General features: G+C 46.9%; 2 protein-coding genes across 3 annotated transcripts; one reads left to right on the top strand and one right to left on the bottom strand.

Moving 5' to 3' along the window:
• Window positions 1-16,851: 16,851 nt before the first annotated feature.
• Window positions 16,852-20,945, top strand: LOC120656802 (pentatricopeptide repeat-containing protein At1g74900, mitochondrial-like). 2 transcript variants are annotated; one of them, XM_039934984.1, is made up of 4 exons: window positions 16,852-19,501; window positions 19,593-19,642; window positions 20,202-20,315; window positions 20,850-20,945. In XM_039934984.1, the coding sequence occupies exon 1, from the start codon at window positions 17,812-17,814 to the stop codon at window positions 19,318-19,320; it is 1,509 nt and encodes a 502-aa protein (XP_039790918.1). In that variant the 5' UTR covers window positions 16,852-17,811; the 3' UTR covers window positions 19,321-19,501; window positions 19,593-19,642; window positions 20,202-20,315; window positions 20,850-20,945. The 2 variants fall into 2 exon arrangements, with proteins under 2 accessions (XP_039790918.1, XP_039790917.1); XM_039934983.1 differs by lacking the exon at window positions 20,850-20,945 and having other exon boundaries at window positions 20,202-20,422.
• Window positions 20,946-24,452: 3,507 nt separating this feature from the next.
• LOC120656801 (growth-regulating factor 10-like) lies at window positions 24,453-25,957 on the bottom strand. Its single transcript, XM_039934982.1, has 3 exons — window positions 25,541-25,957; window positions 25,197-25,469; window positions 24,453-25,057 (listed from the first exon to the last, which is right to left on the bottom strand). Exons 1-3 carry the CDS (start codon window positions 25,887-25,889, stop codon window positions 24,711-24,713), a joined length of 969 nt encoding a protein of 322 aa, XP_039790916.1. The 5' UTR covers window positions 25,890-25,957; the 3' UTR covers window positions 24,453-24,710.
• Between the last annotated feature and the right edge of the window lie 721 nt (window positions 25,958-26,678).

Raw genomic sequence — 26,678 nt, 5'->3', positions numbered from 1 at the left:
ATTGCTTTTGTCCCTAGCATCTAGGATCAGATTGAAGTCTCCTAAAACAAGCCATTTGTCGCTGACCGTAGTGTGGACAGCACGGATTTCTCTCAGGAACTCAAGCTTTTCCTGATCTCTCTGGGGACCGTAGACAACTGTTAACCACCATTGATTGTTCTCCTCAACTGACCGCAGCTTTGCAGACACTGAGGCCCTGTTTGGTTCCAAACTTTTTTCAGAAGTCCCTATCACATCAAAAGGAATCTTACTATTTTATAGTATTAAATAAAATCTGTTTATAAATGTTTTTTGACAGCTGAGTGTTTTTCGCGAAACGAATCTAATGAGCCTATTTAATTCATAATTTGCTACAGTGATGCTACCGTAACCATTCGCTAATCATATATTAAGATACATCATTAGATTCGTCTCGCAGTTTAGCCCCAGGGTTCTGCAGTTAGTTTTAAAATTAACCTTTATTTAATACTTCTAAATACTAAAAAGTCCCTAGGACTTTTTTTAAGTCCCTGTTCCAAAACACCCCCTGAGAAATGTCGATGCTCATACGCTATGATGCTGTAATGATCTTCATCAACTGCTAGCAGGGCACCACCTCTTTCCTTCCGCAGGCAAAAAGACAAAATTTGATGCAAATCGCTGCCCCAATGTCTCCCTGCACAACAGCCAATTTTGTTTCTTGCAGACAAGCAAGGGTGCATCTAGTGTCTCTTGCCAAATCGAACACCACTTTTCTTCTCGCTGCTCCATTCAGCCCTCGAACATTCCAGTTTAGGATCTGATACCGCTGTTCACTCATTGGGGCACATTGTAGACTCGTTGGAACAAATTGGAGCAGAGCATGACACCCTTCCAAAACACCAGCACGCCACCACCGCCACCAACAACTTCCACATTACAAGGACAGGAACACCAACACACAAGCAGCAAAGAGGAGGCTGCCACACAACACAAAACACACAAACGCACAAACTCCCACATGAACAAGGGAGGACACATAGGAGAAGAAAAGAACACACACACATGCCCTGGAGTCGTCCCGGCGGGCATCAGACATCAGCATCAATTGCCACAGCGTTGAGGGCATCCGAGTCCCCAGCCTTAGGTAAGCCAAAGCAATCTCTGAAACCACCCTGAAGTGCATCTAGGACGATAGATGCTAATGGTAAGTTTCGGTGATTAATGACAATCGTATGCGACTAACGTGTGTTTTAAAAAAAAAATCAATGAATGGATTAGTCTCATATGAAATGTGAAAAGAGACCCCTCAATTCGGAACAATCATGCGTGCCAAGGACTCAATTTTTAAAGATTAAGGACCTTTCTAGTCCCAAGTGTCACAAGGAGATGAATGACACTTGATTTAGCTAGGGTTTATAGTTTTTAGTTCTTGACCGTACTATTAAGAGGGGTTCATGAGTTAGTAGCTTGATCAAAATAAAGTTGGCCTTAGAAATCTTGCACACTCGCTCAAAAACAGCCCAAGATGGTCAATAGAAGTTAACACCACGCTTGGAAGAAGAAACAATCGAAGTTACATTCGAATCCAAGTCAATTCAGCTGAAAACAAAGAAAAACAGTAGCACCGGTTGAACCGGTGCCCTAGCATCGGAGCATCCGATGCTTGGCGGAAGGACCGATGCCCTGTCGGTCTATCTTCTCTGGATGAAGGTAGGAATCAAATCAAAAACTCTATAGCACCGGTTGAACCGATGGTCAAAAGATAAGCACCGGTGCAATGGAAGTATTTTGTTCCAGAGAGTATGTTTTGGTGGACCTCAACTCGTCTTCAGCACCGGTTGAACCGACGCTTCAGAAGCAAAGCACCGGTGCATTGGATGTACTTTGTTCCAGAGAACTTGTTTGAGTTGATCAGTGAAACTCTTCAGCACCGGTTGAACCGATGGCCCTACGGAGCATGCACCGGTGCAATGACGCAAGCCTGGATACCGTGTCAGAACTCCAATGGCTACAATTTGGACACAGAGAGACCGGTTGAACCGACGCCTCAACTCTATCACCCGTCGGTTCTTCCGGTGGTCACGGTTTTTCTGCAGTGGACTTCCAACGGCTATGTAACTCTTTCCACTCTATAAAAGGGCACCCCCTGGCTCATTTCAGTTGCCTTTGACACCTTGAATACCTGAGGCCACCCTTGAGAAGAAGAGAAAGTGCTTTGAGCAAAAGAAAGAAGATCTAGTGAATTGTTTGTGCTTCAACCTTGAAGAATTCATCCTTTGCAAGTGTAGCAAGTGTGCTTGAGCTAGGGCCAACTGAGTGTAGGTCAAGTGAAGGCTTAGGAGCTTGTTACTCTTGGTGTTTGACGGCACCTAGCCGGTCTTGGTGATCGGGAGGTTCTTGGTGAGCTCTTGGAGTTTGTGGGAGCCCCAAGACAAGAAGATTGTACACGGTGTGAAGCTCACCGTTCCGGAGATGGAGAAAGGGCATTCTTAGTGATCACTTGCTCCTTGGTGAAGCAAGGGAGCTATACCCTTGTGTGGGTGCTCCAACGTGGATTAGGGGGGAGCGTCAACTCCTCGATACCACGGGAAAAAAATCCGGTTGTCTCGTGTCCCTTACTTTTATTTCAAGCAATTAAATCCTTTTGTTGTTATTCTTGCTTTTGATTGCTTGTAGTTTGACTAGGACAACTTGCATGGTAGTGTGATATTTTGCTTAGGTTTTGACCTTGCTAGTGTGAAACCCTTTAGACAAAATGATCATGATAGTGTGTTTACCTACCTAAGGACCTTGTGCTAGCATGCTCTAGTGACTAGGTTTTAAATTTGTAGATTGGGCAATACTAGTCTAGGTTAAGGACTAGATAGAAATTTGAAAAAGTCTCAATTCAACCCCCCTTCTTGGGCCACGACCCTTTCAATTGGTATCAGAGCTAGGGCTCTCTTTTTAGGCTTAAAATCCTAGAGAATGGCCGGGGGAAGTGGTGGTCCACCCAAGCTCGATGGGAGAAACTATGCTTATTGGAAAGCTCGCATGGCGGGTTACCTTGAGGCTATTAATCCCATCGCTTGGGCGGTCACGGAAAAACCTATTGTTGGTCCGTGGAATGAAGATCAAGTCAAATATGGTGCTAGAGCGAAGAATGCTTTATTTGATGCTCTTAGTGAGGAGATCTTTGCTCGTGTTCATAGCAAAAAGATCTCTCATGAAATTTGGGAAGCACTTGAAGCTATCTATGTTGGTTCTAAAAAAGCTTCGTGAAGAAAAATATCAAGTGCTTAAGGAAAAACTTAATGAATTCAAAATGCTTCCAAATGAGTTGGTTGAACAAATGTATGCTCGATTAAATGTGCTTATTGAGGACATTAACGCTCTTGAAATTTCTCCTTTGTCTAATAGTGACATCATCCGGAAGATCCTACATTGTCTACACAAGCCCAAGTATAACATCGTCACCTCATTGCTCTATGAGAAGGATCTTGAAACGCTTGAAGTGAGTGATGTTGTTGGGAAGATTCGGTGTCATGAGATGTTCCTCTTGGGAGAAGTTGATCCACCGCAAGACAAGAGAGATCTTGCACTCAAAGCTAAGAGTGATCATAAGTCCAAGAAAAAGAACAAGTGCAAAGCTCCATCACCAAGCTCTAGCGAAGATGAAGCTAACGAAGATTCAAGTGATGAAGATGGTGATGTTGAGCTAGCACTTCTCATGAGGAAGACCTCCAAGGTGATGTCAAGGTTGAACAAGAGAGGGTACAACTATGACCCCAAGAAAAACAAGTTTCGTACCCGGAAGAGCAAGGACAATGTCAAGAAAGTTTGTTACAATTGTGGCAAATATGGTCACCTCTCATATGATTGTCCGGAGCCTTCAAAACTCAACAAGAAACAAGAAGATAATGACAATCAACACAAGTCATCAAAGAAAAGTCATGAGAAGAAGGACCACAAGAAGAAAGGGTCTTTCACAAGAAAAAAGAAGGTCAAGGCTTTCCTTGGAGAATGGATCACGGATGGTGAATCCTCAAATGATGACTCAAGTGATGAAGAATCAAATAAAAAGATTGTGGGGATTGCCATGCATGATGATGAAGATAATGGTGATGAGGCACCTCTACCTCCACCACCCATGTGCTTCATGGCAAGAGGTAACTCCAAGATGAGTGATGATGAAGACTCCTCTAGTGATGAAAGTGAACATTGCTTATCTCCTAATGAAGTGCAAAACATCCTAGATGAGTACCAACAAGTGATCAAGAAGTACAAATCAAAATGTAAAGTTCTTGAAATTGAATACGCCAATCTTAAAGTCTCAAATAATGAGTTGATTGTTAGGCATAATGAGGTAGTAGAAACTCATGATACAAGCATTGTTCCTAGCAAGCAACTTAAAGAGGAGCATGACAAGCTACTTGTTAAGCATGATGAATTGAATGTTAAATATGAGGAAGTAGTTGTGTTTAACAAGTCACTTACTTCATGCAACAAGAAGCTCAAGCTTGATTATGCTAACTTAAATATGAAGTATCAAGAACTTGACCTTGCCTTTGATGCTTTGGATGAAGAACTAAAAGAAACTCAAAAGAAAGTCATCAAAGTCAATATAGCTACTTCTTGTGATGATCTTGTGGAGTTGCCTCACCCTACTACTTGTCATCATGCTTCTCCTTCTTGTTCAAAGACTAACCATGATAGGGAGAAACAACTTGAGGAGGAACTTGAAAGCATGACCAAATGTGTGTTCAATGTGACAAGAGGAAAATACTTGCATAAGGAAATTCTCTTCCACAATGCAAGGCACTATGGGATAAATGGACTTGGATCATTTCCCAACCCTCCGGAAAATTGTCTCAAGTCGCCGGAGCTCAAGGCATGCTTCACCAAGGAAGTTGGCTCATATTGTCAACATTGTCAAATCACCGGGCATCACACAAGGGAGTGTCCAATTCCTACTCGTCCACCTCCTACCTTGCCTCCAAATTACAAGTCGCAATTCAATGAAAATCATTTCTTGTTAAGCAAGCTTAAAAATGGTAATGTTAAGGCAAAGTTTATTGGCACTCAAATTAAGGGAAAACTACCACGCCAACTATGAGTTCCTAAAGCTTTAGTAACTCATGTCAAAGGACCCAAACTTGCATGGGTTCCCAAACCTCAAAAGTGATTCATTTTTGTGTAGGTGAACTACAAAGCCGGTGGCAAGCATTGGGTGCTTGATAGCGGATGTACACAACACATGACCGGCTATGTAAAGATGTTCACCTCACTAGATGAAGATGTGGGCGATTATGAACATGTCACCTTTGGTGACAACTCAAAAGGAAAAGTGGTAGGTTTGGGTAAGGTAGCCATTACCAAGGATCTTTCTATCTCTAATGTGTTGCTTGTTGAGTCGGTTAGTTTCAATTTGTTATCTATTGCTCAACTTTGTGATTTAGGACTAATATGCACCTTTAGTGATAGTGAGGTTATAGTGACAAGTAAGGAGGACAAGAGCTTAATATTCAAAGGATTTCGACATGGTAACATTTACCTTGTTGATTTCTCATCTAATGATGCAAGCTTGGCGACATGTCTCTTCTCCAAGAACTCCATGGGTTGGCTTTGGCATCGCCGCATTGCTCATATTGGCATGAGCCAACTCAAGAAGGCCTTCAAACGAGGTATGGTGGTTGGTGTCAAAGATGTTACTTTTGACAAAAACAAATTGTGTAGTGCTTGTCAAGCCGGGAAGCAATTTGCATCATCACATCCCATGAAGGCTTATTTGTCAACATCAAGAAGCTTGGAGCTACTACACATGGATCTCTTTGGGCCAACCACCTACAAAAGTCTTGGCGGTAATCTCTATTGTCTTGTAATTGTTGATGATTATTCTAGATATACTTGGACTTTCTTTTTAGAGGACAAGAGCAAGACTATGGGGATCTTCAAGATTTTTGTCAAGCAAGCTCAAAATGAATTTGAGTCAAGTGTTGTGAAGGTCCGGAGTGACAATGGCACGGAGTTTAGGAACACTCAAGTAGAAGAGCTTTGCAACGACTTGGGGATCAAGCATGAGTTTTCATCAACATACACACCCCAACAAAATGGAGTGGTGGAGAGGAAGAACAAGACATTGATCACTCTTGCAAGAGCAATGTTGGATGACTATGGCATCTCACAAAGATTTTGGGCGGAAGCCATCAACACCGCATGCCATGCATCCAACCGAGTTTATCTTCACCGCTTCTTGGGAAAGACACCCTATGAGCTTCTCATTGGGAGGAAGCCCAACATCTCCTACTTTCGGGTGTTTGGTTGCAAATGCTACATCTTCAAGAAAAGGAGGCACCTAGGCAAGTTTGAAAGTAGATGTGATGTTGGTTTTCTAGTTGGTTATTCATCAAACTCCAAAGCATATCGAGTATTCAATAGTGCTACTAGCAAGATTGAAGAAACTTGTGATGTGGAGTTTGATGAGACAAATGGCTCCCAAGGGGAAGTTTTCTCTTGTGATGATATAGGTGATGAACCACTTCGAAAAGTCATGAAGAACATCACTATTGGGCAAGTCAAGCCAAAGAAGGAGGTAGAAGAGCTACAAGCCTCATCCACTCAAGTAGAAGTCACTTCCAAGGATGACTCAAAGGATGAAGACAAGTCTACACCATCACATCACCATGATGAGTCATCCGATGAAGAAGATGATGCCTCACCTCCTTTCCATGATGTCCAAGATGAACAAGTGGTTGAAGAACAACTTCCATTTGATGACACGCACATCACAAGTGAACAAGCCCAAGCTCAAGATCAAGATGACGAATCACTAGAAGAATCAACGTCTCAAGCACAAGAGAGGCTTACAAGAACTTCAAGAAATCATCCCATTGCCTTGGTCATGGATAACCCCTCCGGTGGAGTAAGAACTCGAAGACGTCAATATGCCTTTTTTGTGAACATTACTCGTTTGTTTCTTGCTTGGAACCCACAAATATAGATGAAGCTCTTGAGGATCCAGATTGAGTGATAGCCATGCAAGAAGAGCTCAACAACTTCACCCGCAATGAAGTTTGGGTTCTTGAAGAACGTCCTCAAGACAAGAATATCATTGGTACTAAGTGGGTCTTCCGCAACAAACAAGATGAGCATGGTGTAGTGATTCGCAACAAGGCAAGACTTGTGGCAAAGGGCTTTGCACAAGTTGAAGAGTTGGATTTTGGTGAAACATTTGCCCCTGTTGCAAGACTTGAAGCCATTCGTATCCTTTTAGCGTACGCTTCACATCATAACATGAAACTCTTTCAAATGGATGTGAAGAGTGCATTTTTAAATGGCTTTATTAATGAGTTGGTGTTTGTTGAACAACCTCCCGGGTTTGAGGACCCTAGAAATCCTAATCATGTTTATAGGTTGCACAAGGCGCTCTACGGGCTCAAGCAAGCGCCAAGGGCTTGGTATGAACGCCTTCGTGACTTCCTTCTCAACAAGGGCTTCAAGATCGGGAGGATGGATACAACTCTATTCACAAGAATCATCAATGAAGAGCTATTCGTATGTCAAATTTATGTTGATGATATTATTTTTTATTCAACTAACCCCACTCTTTGCAAAGAATTTGGAGAAATGATGGCTAGGGAATTCGAGATGTCCATGATCGGTGAGCTCAATTTCTTCCTTGGATTTCAAATCAAGCAATTGAAGGAAGGGACTTTCATCCATCAAGAAAAGTATACAAAGGATATTCTCAAGAAATTCAAGATGGATGATTGCAAGCCGATCAAGACTCCAATACCAACTAATGGACATCTTGACTTGGATGAGGGAGGTAAATCGGTTGACCAAACTCTCTATCATTCTATGATTGGGTCGCTTCTTTACCTAACCGCATCTAGGCCCGATATCATGTTTAGCGTATGCATGTGTGCCCGTTTTCAAGCTAATCCTAAGGAATCACACATTAGTGCCGTTAAGTGGATCCTTAGATATCTCAAGCATACGCCTAGCATAGGCTTGTGGTACCCCAAAGGCGCTAGTTTTACACTCTTGGGATACTCGGATTCGGACTTTGCCGGATGTCGTATGGATCGCAAGAGTACATCGGGTGGGTGCTACTTGCTAGGGCGTTCCTTAGTCTCTTGGTCGTCAAAGAAACAAAATTCTGTGGCCTTGTCAACCGCGGAAGCGGAATATATTGCCGCCGGGGCTTGTTGTGCTCAAATCCTCTACATGAAGCAAAGCCTCTTGGACTATGGTGTAGTATTAGATAGGATCCCGCTCCTTTGTGATAACGAGAGTGCTGTTAAAATTGCTAATAACCCAGTTCAACACTCTCGTACCAAGCACATAGATATTCGCCATCACTTTCTGAGAGATCATGTGACAAGGAATGATATACTACTTTGTGGTGTTCGTTCCGAAGATCAATTGGCGGATATCTTCACCAAACCTCTAGATGAGAGCACCTTTTGTAGGTTGCGAAGTGAGCTTAACGTTTTAGATGCTTCTAATGTCATATAATTGCCTTGTCATATAGATGCATCTCATTTGTACATTTGCTAGGGGCTTGTCTAACCTTGTCAAGATAGTGATGAACATGGGTCTTGCATGAGCCGGTGGTCTTGGTTTCGCTCATGGCATGAAGAATTGTTCATCATGAAGAAGCTTGCCAAGGGTTCAAACTTGACAAGATAGATTTAAATTTGTGCAATGCATGTGCTTGTCATATAGAATGCATCCATGTTTAATTTCTAGCTTTGCATTAGCATTGCATCACGTTAGTAGCATCACAAGGGAGCAAATCACACTTCGAGAAAGATATTCATGTTAAATATGATATGTCATCTCTACAAGAGTGATAAGATCAATGTTGCGCTTTCATGCCTATTGAGTCACGTCCTATCGAACTTAAAGTTTCAATCTCTAAGTTCATAGGCAAAGTGGCTCATACATTTGGTTTTTGTGTTTAAACCTCGCTTGGATCTTAATTTGCCTATGTTATTATAAAAGCTTGCGAGCACTAAGTATGAGTGTTTGAGGGGTGAGGTTGTCCCTCGAAAATGGTCCAAATTGAGTGTTTATGGCTTTGGTTTTGGAAATTTTGGATCAGGAGTAGAGTTTGTAGTTCAGTAGAAAATTTCCTTAACCACCGGTTAAACCGACGCCTGGTTTTTCACTGCATCGGTTCAACTGGTGCTTAAGTCTTCGTGGCTCGGATTATGCATCGCCTCTGGAACAACCTCCAACCGTTACACCATTGGCCACCGTTGCATCCGATGGTTGGCGGATGAACCGACGCCTCAGCATCGGTTCAACCAGTGCTACTGCGTGGAGTTTTGGCCCTTGCAGCGTCTCTGGACCTTACTCCTACCGTTGCACCGATGCCCGTCGGATGTTCCGATGCCGCAGTGGCGGTTCTTCCGGTGCCCCTCTGTTGACTCATTCAATCTCGTTCAAATCCAGTCAATGATTTTCCGGTGAATACACCGACGCTGTTTACTCTGCACCATCGGACCTTCCGGTGCTTTAGGGTTGGCGGGCCCGCTCGTCCGGTTTCACTTAACCTTTCCGCGGGCCCCATGAGTTAGTCTCTATCCTTCCTTCTTCCTCGCGAAACCGCCGCCCCCGCACCCGCGTCTTCGCCCGTACGCCGTGCCGCTGCCGCTGCACCGCCGCTCGCACGCCCCTCCGCCGCCGCCAGAGCTCTGCTCCGCCGCCGCTCATGCACTGCTTCACCGCCCGCACGCCGCCAGTCGCGCGTAGCTCCCGCACGCCCGCGCCGCGCCCTCGCCACTCGCGTGCCGCCTCTTTTCCGCAGCGCCGCCGCTCACCACCGCCGCCGACGCAATCTCTTCTCGCGCACAGCTTCTCCTGATCCACACCCTCACCCTCGCGCGAGCATTCAAGCTCGATTTGAGTTCCCTCCACCCTTGGTTCGAGTGCCCGCAAGGTGTTCGAGGAATTGCCGTTTAGGCGTTTTCTTCGTTTTCTTCTCGACCGATTCTCGGATTAGCAAGGGTATGGTGCTGCCCCTCCTAGCATGTGATGTATCTTCTTTTTCTTATCCTTTTTACACATGTTTACATATATCCTTGCCTTGATCACTCACATAAGAATCTCGTCACTTCACTTGCACAAATCACACTCATGATCGTCACTACAAAATCTATTTTTAGTGTGATATGTCGGCAGTTATCCACTAGATTTCACGTCATAGGCTCAAATCAAATCCATGCTTTGCTTCTATGACATATGGCTGGTGACAAGAAGGGCAAGGGTAAGATGGTGGTGCAGAAGAAGAAGAAGCGCACCCGTGAGGACCGCGAGCGAGAGCAAGCTGAGGCAGTTGCAGATGCTGCAGACAGGCAGGGTTCACTCAGGATCAGAGATCCTCAGGCTCAGGGGGAGCCACAGCAGCAGTTACGTCGCTCAGGACGTACTCAGACAGCTCAGATCACACCTGAGTCCCGCTCACGTCCACGGACTCGAGGTGGTGGTACTCAGAAGGGGGCAGGTCATGCACAGCAGTAGCACACCGGCAGTGGCACTGAGACAGGAGGTCAGGACAGTGGTGAGGAGCTGCCCGAGGTTGAGTTATTGGATCTCAGAGGCATTCCAGGACCTATGGTCAAGAGATTGAGATATGTGACCCCGGATCAGTGGTTTCCCGAGCAGAGAGACGTTGGAGTTGATCGTCGCTTTCACACTCTGCTCCAGGAGTCTTTTTACCACGCCTATTGCCAGTTGGATATCAAGATCAGTGAGCACAAGATGCTTCGCTGGGTGGCTATGCGTGTAGCAGCAGGTGGGATTCCAGTGCTTCCTCTCTTCGAGAGATATGATGGATTGCCTGCTCTACTCAATGAGAGGTCCAGATACATTCGAGGGTGGGTTCGAGTCTTCTACGCCACTCTGTTTATTGAGGAGGACCGGCAGTTTATTGACTTTATGTTCCAGCAGAGGTATTACAGATTGACTCGAGCACGTTTGGCTACCCTGCTAGGAGTTCAGATTGCCGAGGAGCCACACTTCGTGCACTATCAGGCTTATGGCAACACGGTGCCTCCTCGTTGTCCTCATGAGTCTCACGTCCCATCTGACGAGGAGATCAGTGTTCTCTTTCAGCAGCCCTTCCTGCCTGGCACACCGAGGACTCCGGATAGGCTGACTCCCGTGGCACACTCTATCCACCTAGCTTTGAGGAAGAGTCTGTTGTTCCGGATTGGATGCAACGAGGGGATTACAGCTCTACAGCAGTGGCTCTTACTGTACATCATGACAGGTCGTGACTTTGACCTCATCGACTTCTTTATCTGCGAGCTAGAGGATGTGATTCTGGATGGGATGACAGTTCACCGTCGCCATCCTTTTGCTCATTGGATCTGCTGGATACTTGCTCAGCTCAGTCAGAATGAGCATATGGATGAGCTGGAGCAGTCGAGGACATACTTCAGTTTTTACTCACCTGCTACCCCTCGAGATGGTCGTCGTGGCTCCAGAGGCCAGCGTAGGGCACAACATATTCTGGATGAGCGTGTCTTGGCTGAGGGCAGAGTTACAGATGATCCGACAGCAGCCGAGGATGCCTCACTAGCAGCAGCAGAGGCCCAGCTCCCACACTATCTTGTCACAGACTCAGAAGACTCGGAGGATGACGAGGAGTATAGACCCACTGTTACTGTTCCTCGATGTGCTCATGATGATGAGGCAGGATCCTCCGGTGCAGCACGAGCCCCTGCTCCTCCAATTACCACTGCACAGGTCACACAGCCAGACTCTCTTGCAGCTATACTTACTCGGCTCTCTGACCAGCAGGACCGGTTTGCTGCGGCTCAGCTGAGTATGCAAGCCGAGCAGGCTCGCTAGCAGGAGGCCCAGACACTAGTGCTAGAGGGGATCCGGCAGTAGCAGGAGGCCATGAGGCTACAGCTATAGCAGCAGTCCCAGATTCAGCAGTAGATGTTCACATTCTTCTCGGGATGCTTCGGTCAGCTATACCGTCACACTGGACTGCCTGAGCCTCAGCTTCCCACACCCCAGCAGCTCCAATTCAACCCCACAGCACCTGCTCCACCTGTTGGCGGTTTCGTGCAGACACCACTGGCATCCTTCCCGATGTCACCTTTTCTTCCGACCGGATTGTTTGCCAGCCCTGCTGCTACTTCCACTTCTGCTCCGGCACCTGCTCCACAGCCTAGTATTTGGACTGCCGAGCAGCGTGCAGAGTTCCTTAGGCAGCAGCGGATCCTACACCAGCTCCAGCACCCGTCAGCTCAGTCACTCACGTTTGAGTCACCTTCACAGCCTGAGGTGCTCCGTCCGTCTGTTGTGCGCCCCACTCAGCCAGACCTGACTCCGGTCACGTCTGCCCCTCCGACGGACTCCACAGTCGTCGCTGAGCCGGTTACTACCGCTACTCCAGCTACTTCTGCTGCTTCGACGACTCCGGTCGAGCAGAAGTCCTCTTCGGTCGACGACGACTGGACGGACGACGACGCCGACGACTCCGCCGCTCAGTTTTCCACCGGACCCAGTCTGAAGACCCCGCCTTCTCCAGCTCAGGATTAGATCGCCTTCCTTTTTGGTGCTTTGTTGCCAAAGGGGGAGATAGATAGGGGGAGTAGAGATAGGGGGAGCTTGGTGGTTTGTGGCGTGATTGGATCTTCATGGTTTTGTGTATGGACATGTTATTTGGATATTGTGTATGCTCTGTGTTGACATGTCGCTACATGTGCTTTATTTCGAGTAATGCATGCTTGTTCATCGCTTTAAATTTCATATCTTCTATCTCTACTTTGTGTTGTCATCAATCACCAAAAAATGGGAGATTGAAGTGCATCTAGGCCGATAGATGCTAATGGTAAGTTTCGGTGATTAATGACAACCGTATGCGACTAACGTGTGTTTTAAAGGAAAAATCAATGAATGGATTAGTCTCATATGAAATGTGAAAAGAGACCCCTCAATTCGGAACAACCATGCGTGCCAAGGACTCAATTTTTAAAGATTAAGGACCTTTCTAGTCTCAAGTGTCACAAGGAGATGAAGGACACTTGATTTAGCTAGGGTTTATAGTTTTTAGTTCTTGACCGTACTATTAAGAGGGGTTCATGAGTTAGTAGCTTGATCAAAATAAAGTTGGCCTTAGAAATCTTGCACACTCGCTCAAAAACAGCCCAAGATGGTCAATAGAAGTTAACACCACGCTTGGAAGAAGAAACAATCGAAGTTACATTCGAATCCAAGTCAATTCAGCTGAAAACAAAGAAAAACAGTAGCACCGGTTGAACCGGTGCCCTAGCATCGGAGCATCCGATGCTTGGCGGAAGGACCGATGCCCTGTCGGTCTATCTTCTCTGGATGAAGGTAGGAATCAAATCAAAAACTCTATAGCACCGGTTGAACCGATGGTCAAAAGATAAGCACCGGTGCAATGGAAGTATTTTGTTCCAGAGAGTATGTTTTGGTGGACCTCAACTCGCCTTCAGCACCGGTTGAACCGACGCTTCAGAAGCAAAGCACCGGTGCATTGGATGTACTTTGTTCCAGAGAGCTTGTTTGAGTTGATCAGTGAAACTCTTCAGCACCGGTTGAACCGATGGCCCTACGGAGCATGCACCGGTGCAATGACGCAAGCCTGGATACTGTGTCAGAACTCCAACGGCTACAATTTGGACACAGAGAGACCGGTTGAACCGACGCCTCAACTCTATCACCCGTCGGTTCTTCCGGTGGTCACGGTTTTTCTGCAGTGGACTTCCAACGGCTATGTAACTCTTTTCACTCTATAAAAGGGCACCCCCTGGCTCATTTCAGTTGCCTTTGACACCTTGAATACCTGAGGCCACCCTTGAGAAGAAGAGAAAGTGCTTTGAGCAAAAGAAAGAAGATCTAGTGAATTGTTTATGCTTCAACCTTGAAGAATTCATCCTTTGCAAGTGTAGCAAGTGTGCTTGAGCTAGGGCCAACTGAGTGTAGGTCAAGTGAAGGCTTAGGAGCTTGTTACTCTTGGTGTTTGACGGCACCTAGCCGGTCTTGGTGATCGGAAGGTTCTTGGTGAGCTCTTGGAGTTTGTGGGAGCCCCAAGACAAGAAGATTGTACACAGTGTGAAGCTCGCCGTTCCGGAGATGGAGAAAGAGCATTCTTAGTGATCACTTGCTCCTTGGTGAAGCAAGGGAGCTATACCCTTGTGTGGGTGCTCCAACGTGGATTAGGGGGGAGCGTCAACTCCTCGATACCACGGGAAAAAAATCCGGTTGTCTCGTGTCCCTTACTTTTATTTCAAGCAATTAAATCCTTTTGTTGTTATTCTTGCTTTTGATTGCTTGTAGTTTGACTAGGACAACTTGCATGGTAGTGTGATATTTTGCTTAGGTTTTGACCTTGCTAGTGTGAAACCATTTAGACAAAATGATCATGATAGTGTGTTTACCTACCTAAGGACCTTGTGCTAGCATGCTCTAGTGACTAGGTTTCAAATTTGTAGATTGGGCAATACTAGTCTAGGTTAAGGACTAGATAGAAATTTGAAAATGTCCCAATTCAACCCCCTTCTTGGGGCACGATCCTTTCACACCCACTGTCGGGTTCATGAGCGGTGCGGTGAACTGAGTGATGAACTTCTCCTTTGCAGTCTGAGTTGATTCCATTTCCATATCCAGGACACCACTTTTCTTTATCAATAGTTGAGTGGCTTGTTCTTCAATTGTCAGGCCGGTCTAGGGCTTGTTGGCAAGCCTTTCACTTCTCTGCTTACTGTTTGTGGCAGAGTTTATGTTGGCAGGTGCATTTTCTTTCCCAAGCGTAGGACGCTTAGCTTTAGGCGCCATTGGAGTTGCCAGAATGGCCTTGTTTCCTCGCTCTCACTTTGAGGGTGACGTGGCAGGGCGCGGAGGGATGAGTTGATCTACAGTTTTATTTATATAACACTAAAAAGTCTTTTTGTAAAATAGTCTAAGCACAACAGGCAGCCGCAAGAGCGACGAGCGTTGTGGTGCCTCCGATCGAGAACAATCTTTAATCTACCGATATGTTGGGAATGAAAAAGATCGTGCAACGCTACTCATCACGGGCATAGCGTTTTGCGTCAGAGTTTCGAACCACACGTACTCGCTGGTTTGTACCTTAGCCTATCAAGCGACGGTATGGTATCGCTTGGTACTCACACCATACGCACACATGTGTGTGTCCTATACACACCATAGAAGAGATCGAAGAGCCTAAACTCTCAGCGTGCAGGAAACGCATAGTATCACTTAACGAGCACGCGAGCACGCGTGTGTATGTACTAAGTACACACTATAGAAGTGTACACCATACAATAGATTGGAGAGCCTAAATCTCAGTGCGGGAAATGGAAAATACGAACGTGCACACGTGTGCGTACGTACCAGGACACCCTAGACGCTACATGAGAAAAGCATCCAGGGGTGTGTTTAGTTCGCGAAAAAGTTGTTGTAGCACGTTTCGGTTTTATTTGGCAATTATTGTCCAATTATAGAGTAATTAGTCTTAAAAGATTTGTCTCGTCATTTACAACCAAACTGTGCAATTAGTTATATTTTTTAACTACATTTAATACTTCATGCATGTATCGTAAGATTCGATGTGATGTGCGTCAGTGAAAAATTTTGGAAACTTTTCGCGGAACTAAACACAGCCCAGGTGAGGCTCCCGCATCGATAACAACACTCGAACCCACTGGCCTCAATATCAACAATAAAAGTCTTTTTGTAAAAGAGTCTAAGCACAGCTAGCGGTCGTAGGAGCGACGAGCGTTGTGGTGCCTCCAATCGAGAGCGTTAATTTACTCGATGTGTTGGGAATGAAAAAAAAAACATCCAACACTACTCATCACGGGCATGGAGTTTTGCGTCGGAGTTTTGGACCACATGTACTCGTTGGTCACTATCTTAGCCCGTCAGGCGATGACGTGGTATCACTCGGTACTCACACCATACGCACATACGTGTTTGTGTCCTGTACACACCATAGAAAAGATTGGAGAGCCTAAACTCTCGATGTGCGGGAAACACATAGTACCACTAAACGTGCACGCGTGTGTGTACGTATTATGTACAAACCATAGAAGTGTACATCGTAGAAAAGATTGGAGAGCCTAAATTCTCCATGCGCGGGAAACACAAAGTATGAACGCACATGCATGCGTGTATGTACCAGGACATCCTAGACGGGACACCCATGTCGTTAGGCTTGCTCCAAGAGCGCACCCTAAACCGCCCCCCCACCCTAAGTAGGGGGGGCTTTGAGGGGAGCGAGCGCTCCAACTGCTCCCCCACAGCTCCCCCTATATGTGGGGGGAGTTTCAACTCCCCCCACATATAGAGTGAGTTTCAACTCCCTCTATATCTTAAATCATACCGTTTCTTCGCGATATTAATCCCGTTTGAGCCCCGTAACATGATGATAATGCGTATTATGACAGTACAAATACTGTATGATTTTTTTAAATTAAAAAATGTTAAATAAATAGTTAGTTAATGAGTGATAGTATATAGGGGGAATAGATATGGGGGGAATGGTTGGAGAGAAAGAGTTATAGGGGGAGAAATCTTTTGGAGGGAGGTAGTAAAATATAGTAAATAGTACGTTTGAGAGGAGTTGGATGGGGGGAATGGTTGGAGATAGCCTTATCAACACTCAACCCGGCTGGGCAGCCAGAGCACCCGCTCGGCTGACCAACCGAGCACTTGCTCGGTCCTCTTGTTATTTTTTTTAGTAAAGTCCATTTTCGGCCATCTAACTATCAACTACATCTGGTTTTAACAATGCAACTCTAAAATCAGACATCCGTAGACACTCAACTCTCAAAACCAGTCATATTTGGCAATCGTGGTGGTTTTGCAGACGTAGACACCACATGCTGGTGGGTACCATCTGTCAGCCCTCTTCTTTCATCTCTCTTTCTTATCTCATCTCCCTCTCTATTCTCTCCTCTCACCTTGCGCCGGCTGCCGCCCTCCCCTCACGCGCCTCTCTAGCTTGCCAAGCTGGCGGCGCTAGCTCGCGGCGAAGCTCGAGCGGTACAGGCTCGCGGCCGCTGCCTCGTGCCCCTCGCGCCGAGCCAACCTCCTGCGCTGCATGCTGCCCAGATTCGCACCGTTCCCACTCCTCGCGTGCATGTGCCTTGCCGATTGCACCTGCCCCTGCACTGCTTCTGCTCTGCTTGCGCGCTGTTGCGCCATGAGCAGAGCAGCCTGGACCGTGCACGCGCCACCATCGCACGTCCTACTCGTGCCACCGCACGCGCTCGTGAGGCCGCGCCACCGCCTCTGGCCCCATCCATAGGCGTGCGCGCCGCGTCGTTTGTCCCCCTCCGTGCGCCTGCGTCTCCTCCGCCGCGGGCCAGCACCGCTCGACCTCCGCTGCAGGCTAGCGTCGCCGGCCTAGCGAGTTGGAGAGGCGCGCGGGGGGAGGGTGGCGACGGCACAAGGTGAGAGGGAGAGGGATAGGATAGGAGATAAGAGAGAAGGGGGAGGAGAGAAGAAAGAGAGAGGTGATATGAGAGCTGATAGGTAGATCCCACTGCGATGTGAGGTTCATATCAATAAAATCACTATGATGGTCAAATATGACCATTTTTAAGAGTTGAGTGGATATGGATATCTGATTTTTAGAGTTATATTGTCAAAACTGGACGGGGTCGATTGTTAGACGGCTAAAAATAGACTTTACTTTTTATTTAGCGACAGTACGGAGTAGGAAACAAGGGCAACTACTGGGCCGTTGTCGGTCCAATATCCATATCGGTCTGAAAGTTGCTGACGGCCCATACTCACATGTAAAATCAACTCCATTTCCATCACCGGAAGAAAACGGGGGGAAAAAACTCCTCGCCGCGAAATTGCCCGATGCCGCCACCGCCGCCGCCTTCCCCAACCGCCGCCGCGCCCACCACGCCGGCGCCCCCATCCAAACCACCCCTGTGCCCGCGCCAGATCGCCGCGCTAGTCCTGAACCACCCGTCCTCCACGCTGACCGCCGCGTCGGCGCGGTCGCTCTCGGCGTCCCTCCTCGCCGCCGCGCCCGCACACTCGCTCCCGATCCCGGCCCCCGTGGCCAACGCCGTCCTCAAGCTCCTGTGGCACCACGCTCCACGCGCCCTGCTCTTCTTCCACGCCCTGCTCCGCCTCCCGCCAGGCACGCGCGAGCTCTCCCCGTGCACTGCCGATCTCGCGCTCGACCTCGCCGCGCGCCTGCGCCACCCGCGCCAGCTCACGAGCTCCGTCCTCGCGCTCTTCCCGCGCCACGGGCTCGCCTTCACCCCGCGCACGTTCCCGATCCTGTTCGAGCGGTTTGCGGTGTCGCAGCGCCGCCCCGACCTCGCAGTCCGGCTCTTCCTCTCGCTCCACCGCTCCCACGGCGTCGCGCAGGACCTCCCGCTCTTCAACTCCCTCCTCGACGCCCTCGTGAAGTCGCGGCACGCCGGCAAGGCCGCCTCCCTCGTCCGTGCCCTCGAGCGGCGGTTCCCCCCTGACGCGGTCACGTACAACACCCTCGCCGACGGATGGTGCCGCGTCAAGGACACCTCCCGTGCGCTCGACATCCTGCGGCAGATGGTTGAGTCCGGGATTGCCCCAACGAAAGCCACATATAACATTATTCTCAAAGGCTTCTTCCGTTCTGGACAGTTGCAGCATGCGTGGGACTTCTTCCTCCAGATGAAGAACAGATGCATCACCGACGAGAACTGTAAGCCTGACGTCGTGTCATACACTACCGTACTGCATGGGTTGGGTGTATCCGGGCAGCTGGACAAAGCTCGCAAAGTGTTTGACGAAATGACTAAAGAAGGATGCGTACCGTCAACAGCGACTTATAATGCTTTAATTCAGGTAATCTGTAAGAAGGGCAACGTGGAGGATGCTGTGTCAGTCTTTGATGATATGATTGAAAAAGGTTATGTTCCAAATGTGGTTACCTACACCGTCTTGATCCGAGGCCTGTGTCATGCTAGGAAGATTGATCGAGCTATGAAGCTTTTGGAGAGAATGAAGAGCCAAGGTTGTGAGCCTAATGTCCAGACATATAATGTCCTTATAAGGTATTCATTTGAGGAAGGGGAAATCGAGAAGTCTTTGGGTTTGTTTGAGAGAATGAGCAAGGGTATGGAGTGCTTGCCCAACCAAGATACATACAATATTATAATAAGTGCAATGTTTGTGCGTAAGAGGGCAGAGGACATGGCAGTGGCTGCGAGGATGGTGGTGGACATGGTTGATAGAGGCTACTTGCCTAGAAGGTTTATGTTCAATCGTGTACTGAATGGATTAATGCTGACTGGGAATCAAGAGCTTTCAAGGGAGCTCTTGAGGATGCAGGAGAAATATGCACGCTTGCGACGAGAAATAAGATTGTAATTGGCGTTTGGTTTCTTGAATGCTATATGCCTTCAATGTTTTCTTCATTTTCCACCCTGGGTACAGGCTACTGAAGATCAGAATCAAGGTGCAACACTGGAGTACCCAGTCAACTAATACTCCCTGCTGTCCTATGATCCAAAGATTATTGATCTCTCTCATTTGGATCTGAGACTTCATCGTAAGTATATATTGTGAAACTTATCCGCAAGTCTGCCCAATTGATTCTGTGTATTCAGAAAGTAACTTTTCTTTCACAACTTTTGTTTTAGGTGACTTTGAGGTTCTCTAAATAGCTTCACAAAAGGTTTAAAGTGCCAAGGTGTGCAGATTGTTTATACTACTGTTTTTTGGTAATGTGGTCCAGTCATACTAAGTCTCGGATAGTATGATGCTGCGTCTTACTAACTTGTCAGGAAGAAAAATGCATGTTCATGCTTCATACCAATTACAGGCAAAACTCATTTTAGGTCTCAAAAGTGGAATGTAGATGCCAAGCACATGGTGATATTATAGAAGACTATTAGTCATCAGTTGCTGCAAGAAGTAACTTGTTCTTTTGTTTAATGCTTGCAGAAAATAGATACTCTCTCCGATTTTTAAATATATGGTGTTTAGGACAATGAACTAGTTAGCTTGTTCTAAACACCACATATTTAATAACACGGAGGGAGTAAACAAGAATTACTGGAAGTATACTTTCCTATATTGACACTTACACTAGGATTTGTATTGATTAAAATTTTAAAGGACTTCTGTTTGTGGATATGCTATGTGGAGTCGCACTGTTGGTTTGTGCTAACATATTATGGGTGGATTGCTGTCATCTGGCAGATGAGAATACAGTGTCTTGCACGTTTCAATTGTTGTTTCTCTGTCAGGTTTATTCGGTGCTTCGGTGGTGTGTATGTAGCAAATGATGTAGCAAATGGATCGCCAGCCATTCTGGATTCTGATGATTAGTGTGGGTTACCTTGCTGACGAACATCAATAAGGTAGGATCTCCATAAAGGATACTTGGACTTACTTTGATGTTCTCCTCATAGTTCTCTTTGATGTTGAGATTTGTCTTATGCTAGTGCAATGGTGGTTTCTGTAGCTAGTGAGATAGGCCTTGTTTAGTTCGGTAGGGTGTAAACACAAATTTTTTTTGCTTTTTTAATCTTCCCAATTTGAAGCACTAAATGAAGTCTATTTACAAAACTTTTTGCACAGATGAGTTGTAAATCGCGAGACGAATCTAATGATGCTAATTAATCCATTATTAATCAATAATTAGCGGATGGGTACTGTAGCATCACTGTTGCAGATCGTGGATTAAGTAGGCTCATTAGATTCGTCTCGCGATTTACAGCCCATCCATGCAAAAAGTTTTATAAATAGACTTCATTTAGTACTTCAAATTAGTAAGATTTCTTTTCACTTTAATGCGTTTACGGGGTGGAACTAAACACACACATAGTCTCATGTGCACCACAGTTGCCAACCCAGGCATCATAAATCCCCAAATCTACTACTGGATTTTGTAGGAATCAGGGGCTCTGGTGCCTATCCTCGCCCAGTAGCAATAGCATGCATGTAGCATGAGATATTCAGTAATCACAGTATCCGACATCCAATCCCAACAGTATTGTATGCAAGTCGCAGAACAGGATATGTGCCGCGGCATTGTGATGGACCGTGTGTATTTGGCACAACCTGGCGTCAACCAATCGGTTATCTCAAGTTAACGCGTGGACCAACCTATAATTTCTGAAGTAAACTGTCAGGTACCATTCTTGAACGGAACCCATAGGTCCACTATAGTTGCATTTTTTGTTCACTCTAGGCTATCAGCTGCTGCTAGGCACTCAGAAGCAAACATAAGGTAGGAGAAGGCCGAAGGTGGTAAAGTTAGTTGAGTTGGCTTGGGCCAAAGTATACAACTTGCAACTTGGGGTGTGTTTAGTTCATTTTGCAAAATTGTGTAAAGATGTAAAGAGGTCATTTGAAGTACTAAATGAAGTCTATTTGCAAAACTTTTTGCATAGATGGGTTGTAAATCGCGAGACGAATCTAATGATGTTAATTAATCCATGTTTAATCAATAATTAGCGGACGGGTACTGTAGCATCACTGTTGCAAATCGTGGATTAAGTAGGCTCATTAGAATCGTCTCGTGATTTACAACCCATCCATGCAAAAAGTTTTGTAAATAGACTTCATTTAGTACTTTAAATTAGCAAGATTCCGTTTCACTTTAATGCGTTTACGGCTTTTTTTGCAAAAACCTGTAAAGATCTAAACAGAGCCTTGGTAAAGCTTTGTAAGACCTACTTTTCATATTGGGTGAAACTATTTATGCTATGTTTTCAATGGGCACATTCCTTTGTTGACCGAACTTTTCCAGGGTAAGACCTTGAGCATCGGGAGCAGAAAGTAGCGGGCATGCTCGAGCCCATTGGCGGCCATCTAGCCTCAGGAAGTAAAGAGGTCCACATGCGTGGCTGCAGGCCAAAGCCTGCTTAGCCTGTAGATTGAACCTGTTTGCAACACAGCCACAGCAGCGGGGTAGCATAGTCCTGTGCCGGGGCAGTATGCTGCTGCTATTACTCTGCCCACGGGCCACGGGAATTACTCCCTCCGTCTCAAAAAAAAAATGTAAATTTGGTTTTTCGAGGAGAGGAGTCAAACCATTTCAAATTTGATCGAATTTATACAAAATAATATTAATATTGATGTTACAATATAAGTATTTTTAAATTAATTTTATAATATATTTTTATACTACATCTATTCGGAAACACAAATGTTAGTAATTTTTTGAATAAGTTTGGTTAAAATTAAAATAATTTGACTTCTCGAAAAATGAGATTTACATTTTTTTGGGATGGAGGGAGTAGTAATCATCTCGTGATGCCGGTATTATTGCGCACAGGGCTGCGGCCTACAGTATATTGGCTGGCAGGTGGTCAAGGAGCCCATGAAACAGTTTGCAGGAGCGCGGTTTGCAGAGCAGGAGGAAGGAAAGGTACACGATCAACTGATCATAACGGACGCGTATCATAGGCAAACACAAGACGATGGAACCGTGCATCGTGAGCCGTCTGGTCTTCGATGTCAGTTTGCACTTCCAACTTAGGCCCCGTTTGGGAGGGCTTCACCGGCGGCTTCACGAGCGGCTTCAGTTGAAGTCCTCCCAAACGTTTGTTTCAGGACCGGCTTCACGTGTGAAGCCGGTTCTGAAGCCGTCGGCGGCTTACACAGGCAAGGTGTGGCTTCACGCAGCTTACACATCAATCTAACAAGTGAAGCTGTTTTGCCAAATATTTTCTAAAACAGCTCCAACTCCACCAGAAAAAGCCGCTCCATCTGAGGAGCCAGAGCCGGAGCTGTTTTTGGAAGAGGCGAAGCGCTACCAAAGAGGGCCTTAGCTGTTGGCACTTGAACACCCTTCTAGCCGTTTGAATGTTCAAGCGCACCCAGCAATTGCTGCAGGAGGAGGCCATGATCTGATCTCGCGCGGTTCGAGTCGTAGCAGCAGAGCGGAGAGGAGCAGCCCGGCAGCCTTTTTCCACAGTACCACTCGTCTATAAGATCTCGTTTAGATTTTTAACTAGTTATCACATCAAATGTTCGGATGTCAAATTGAATGTTATGGATGCTAATTTAATATAAAATTAATTGCATAAGTTGTAGTTAGAGCTCTAAACGAATCTATTAAATATAATTAATATACAATTAGCAGGTGCTTACTGTAGCAATTAGTGTCAAAATATGAAGGGAACATATTTGGTGGAAACCACAACTTTCGTGAAAACCCATACAAATCACGGTAAAAAGTCGTCTAAATTCACTAAAAAATCACACATGTAGATGATATGATACACAATCTTGTAAAATATTTTATCCAAACTCGACTTCGTTTGTGATATATAAAAATAACAAATTTCAAGTTAGAAAACTGTCCAGATGATTTGTTAGAAATTTATTATTTTTATATGTCACAAAAAGTCGAGTTTGGACAAGATATTTTATAAGGTTATGTATCATCATATCATCTACATGTGTGATTTTTTTGGTGAATTTAGACGACATTTTTGTCGTGGTTTGTACAATTTTTCACGAAGGTTGTGGTTTCCACCAGATATGTTCCCATTTATGAACTTATTAGACTTAATAGATTCGTCTCATGATTAAATTTCGATTTATGAAATAAGTTTTATAATAAATCTATGTTTAATATTAGTAATTGGTGTTTAAATATGTGATGTGACGTGACTTATAACTTAAAAAAAAGAAAACGAGGCAAAGCTCAGGCACTGTTTGTTTCCATTGCGCACTCGCGCTAAAAAAAGAATTTTGCATGCATGAAATAGCAAATGAAATTTATTTGCAAAATCTTTTTACATATAGGTGTAACTTTGCGTGATGAATGTAATGACGGTAATTAATTGATGATTGATTACATTAATGCTACAGTAACTAATCTCTAATCATGCGGTCAAAGTCCTTAATAGATTCGTCTCGTGAAGTAACGCAAGGTTGTGAAGTTAGTTTAGCAAACTGTCTTTATTTAGTAATCTTAATTATTGATCAAAATTTATACTACATGTACTACTGCCCAAACCAAATAGGGCCTAAATTCATCTGTTGTAGCACATTTCGTTATTATTTGACAAATAATATCCAATCATGGACTAATTGGGCTTAAAAGATTCATCTCGTGCTAATCAGTTAGACTGTGTAATTAGTTATTTTTTAACTGTATTTAATACTTTATGCATGTGTCGAAAAATTCGATGTGCGAATGCTGTAGAAAATTTGTTAGGAACTAAACAGGGCCTGAGACGAGAGTTTGCGCTGGGCCGAGTAACGGGAGGGGCCACACCGGCAGTGGCCGCTGCGGCACGGCGCGTGCAGCATCCAACGCCTCACGCTGCCCGAGCCTTCTGACAGGGTCAGACAGAGAGCACAGCACTCCGCACTGCACACCGGCCCAGGCCAGGCCCCCCAGCCGCCCATCCAAGTAGCCCACACCCCCTGCGCAGCACCACCCAGGCGCGCCCCACTCCCCACAAGGCCACAACCCAACAAAAGAAAATGATCCCCCGCCCTCGTCGTACAGGTATCACAGGCTCACGCACGGCACAAGCGAGGTAACCCCAGCACACGTAACAAGAGAAGCAACGCATGCCATCGAACGGCACAAACTGGTCCGAAAAGTTGCGAGAAGGAAAAGAAAAGAAAAAATTACAGCACACACGGCGACATAGTAATCCCTGCGGATTCCGTTTTCCCTCGTCATCCGGTGGCCCAAAACCGGAGCCCAAGACACGGGCATCGTGACGACGGTGGCTGGCGTTGGGGACGGGGACCGACCGAGCGTGGGGGCGTTTCGCTCGCCGCACTCACGTGGCACGCGCGGCGCTGTGGGCGAGGAGGACGCTGGTGGGGGAGAAGCCGAGCCCGTGCGCGTGCGGGGCCGCGCCCGCGCCGCCGTGGTGGTGGACGGGGGCGCCGCCGCGGCTGCTGCTGCTGACGGCGGCGGCGGCCGCGGTCGGCGCCGGGGCGGCTGCGGAGGCGGCTTCCACAGGCTTTCTTGAACGGCCGCGGTGGACGTGCCGCTCGCAGTACTTGTGGCCCGGCACCACGTCGCGGGAGCACCGCCACTTCTTGCCGTCCGTGCGCCGGCACCGCCCGGGCTCCGGCTCCATGCTGCTGCGGTAGTCGAAGCACAGGCTCCCCAACCCCATCACTGCGCGCCATTCAAATAAAACGATAGCATTTATCTATCCTTGCTCCAGCAAACGGTCACGCCGCTGCAACCAGCAGGTGGTAGAACGGGATGGCAGGACTAGCTAGCTAGAAGACGATGAAGCTTTGCAGCCACTTACGGGAGGGGAAGCGCTGCGGGCCGAAGGAGGAGGCGGCGACGCTCTTCCAGATGGGGAGCACGAGGTGCACCGGCACGGGCGCGCCCGCGGCGAAGTAGCGGTAGATGAGCACCTGGTGCTCCAGCTCCTGCTGCTGCATGAACGTCAGCGCCGACGCCCTCTTGGGCGCCGCCGTCGAGGCCGCCGCCTCCGCGTCGCGCTCGCCGCCGCCCGCGCCGAGTCCCAGCCCCAGCCCGAGAACCAGCGGCGACGAGGCCGCCATGGTCACCTCCCCTGCGAACGAACGAACTCGACAGTGATCAACAACGAACACGACCAGAACGCGAGAGCCCGCACGTACTTACCGGCGCTCGTGTCGGCGCCGGAGAGGCGGGGCAGCTTGGCCGGCGGCTGCTGCGAGTCGGTATCCTTGTCGTCGGCCATCTGGGGACTCCGGCGGTGCGCTCCCCGCGGTGGTTCCGGTTCGAACTCGATATGGAGGGGGGACGGAGCGCGGGTAGGTTCTCGAGAGGAGGGAAGAAACGACAGTGGTTGCGTCAGAGGAAGTGTGAAGTGGTGGATATATTTATGCGTGACGGCTCCCGTCGTCTGGTCGCTCTGTCCCAGGCCTCTCCAGCTCCAAAAGCAACGGCAACTGTGGTCGTCGTAGTAAAAGCTGTGCTGTTCGCGGTGGCGTGGAGGTGGCCATGGCATCCTGGCAATGGCAGCTGCAGGTGACACGCATGGAAATCGTTTGGCCTCTTCGTGGTTTTTGGACGGAGAAGGGCAGGTATAATGGGACACAGTCAGCCGGCGAAACACAGCACCACGTCAGCCAAATCCGAGGTGGCAGAGCGAGAAAAACAGAGAGAGAAGCATGCGGACGTTTCGCCACTCGCTAGCGCAGTAGCGCCGCTGAGCGGGCGTATGCACTGCTTTTTGAGTTGCTGGTGTGGCTCCCATGCTCTCGTTGGTCACCTTCCCTGCACAAATCTGAGCAGCGAATTAATGGGACGTGGGGCCTCCGACCACAGCTCGGCAACTCAGATGAGCTGGACTGCGAGACGCCGGCGAGCGAGCGACTCCATTAGCTTTGCTCGAAGTGGCTGCCGCTCGGCTCTATCCCCTCTTCCTCTGCCAATGCGATGGCCGCCGGCGACGGGGTATTGCCGGTGCTCGAATGGAGTGGCCATCTATTATATTATTATTATATTATTAAGAGAGTGTTAAAAGAAGTCATCATATTCGTCGAGAGGGTCTAGAAATTACCACATTAATTTAAAAAAGAGAAGGAATTTGTACCGTTGGATTTTATGAAGATCTAACGGTTCAAACTAACTCAAGAGTTCATATCAAATACGATTAATAAATAGCTAATTTTGGATTTAAAAATTAAGAAAAAATAGGATATGATAAAAAAGTCCATGTTCAATGCAATTAGTAAATAGTTTAATTCGGAATTAGAAAAAAATAAAGAAATTAGGGCTTAACCAAAGAGTTCAT

This window comes from Panicum virgatum, chromosome 1N (assembly GCF_016808335.1).
Source record: "Panicum virgatum strain AP13 chromosome 1N, P.virgatum_v5, whole genome shotgun sequence".
Taxonomy (NCBI): Eukaryota; Viridiplantae; Streptophyta; class Magnoliopsida; order Poales; family Poaceae; genus Panicum; species Panicum virgatum.
Note: the sequence above shows the minus strand (reverse complement) of the source record. Positions and strands in the feature narration are given on the sequence as shown.

Bases quoted from the DNA above. Each gene is read 5' to 3' on its own strand.
- LOC120656802 (XM_039934984.1), top strand. From the start codon at position 17,812: ATGCCGCCACCGCCGCCGCCTTCCCCAACCGCCGCCGCGCCCACCACG.
- LOC120656801 (XM_039934982.1), bottom strand. From the start codon at position 25,889: ATGCCATGGCCACCTCCACGCCACCGCGAACAGCACAGCTTTTACTAC. The intron at 25,470-25,540 runs GTAAGTACGTGC...GTTCGTTCGCAG, and splicing joins CGGCGCCGACACGAGCGCCG to GGGAGGTGACCATGGCGGCC. The intron at 25,058-25,196 runs GTAAGTGGCTGC...AATGGCGCGCAG, and splicing joins CCCGCAGCGCTTCCCCTCCC to TGATGGGGTTGGGGAGCCTG.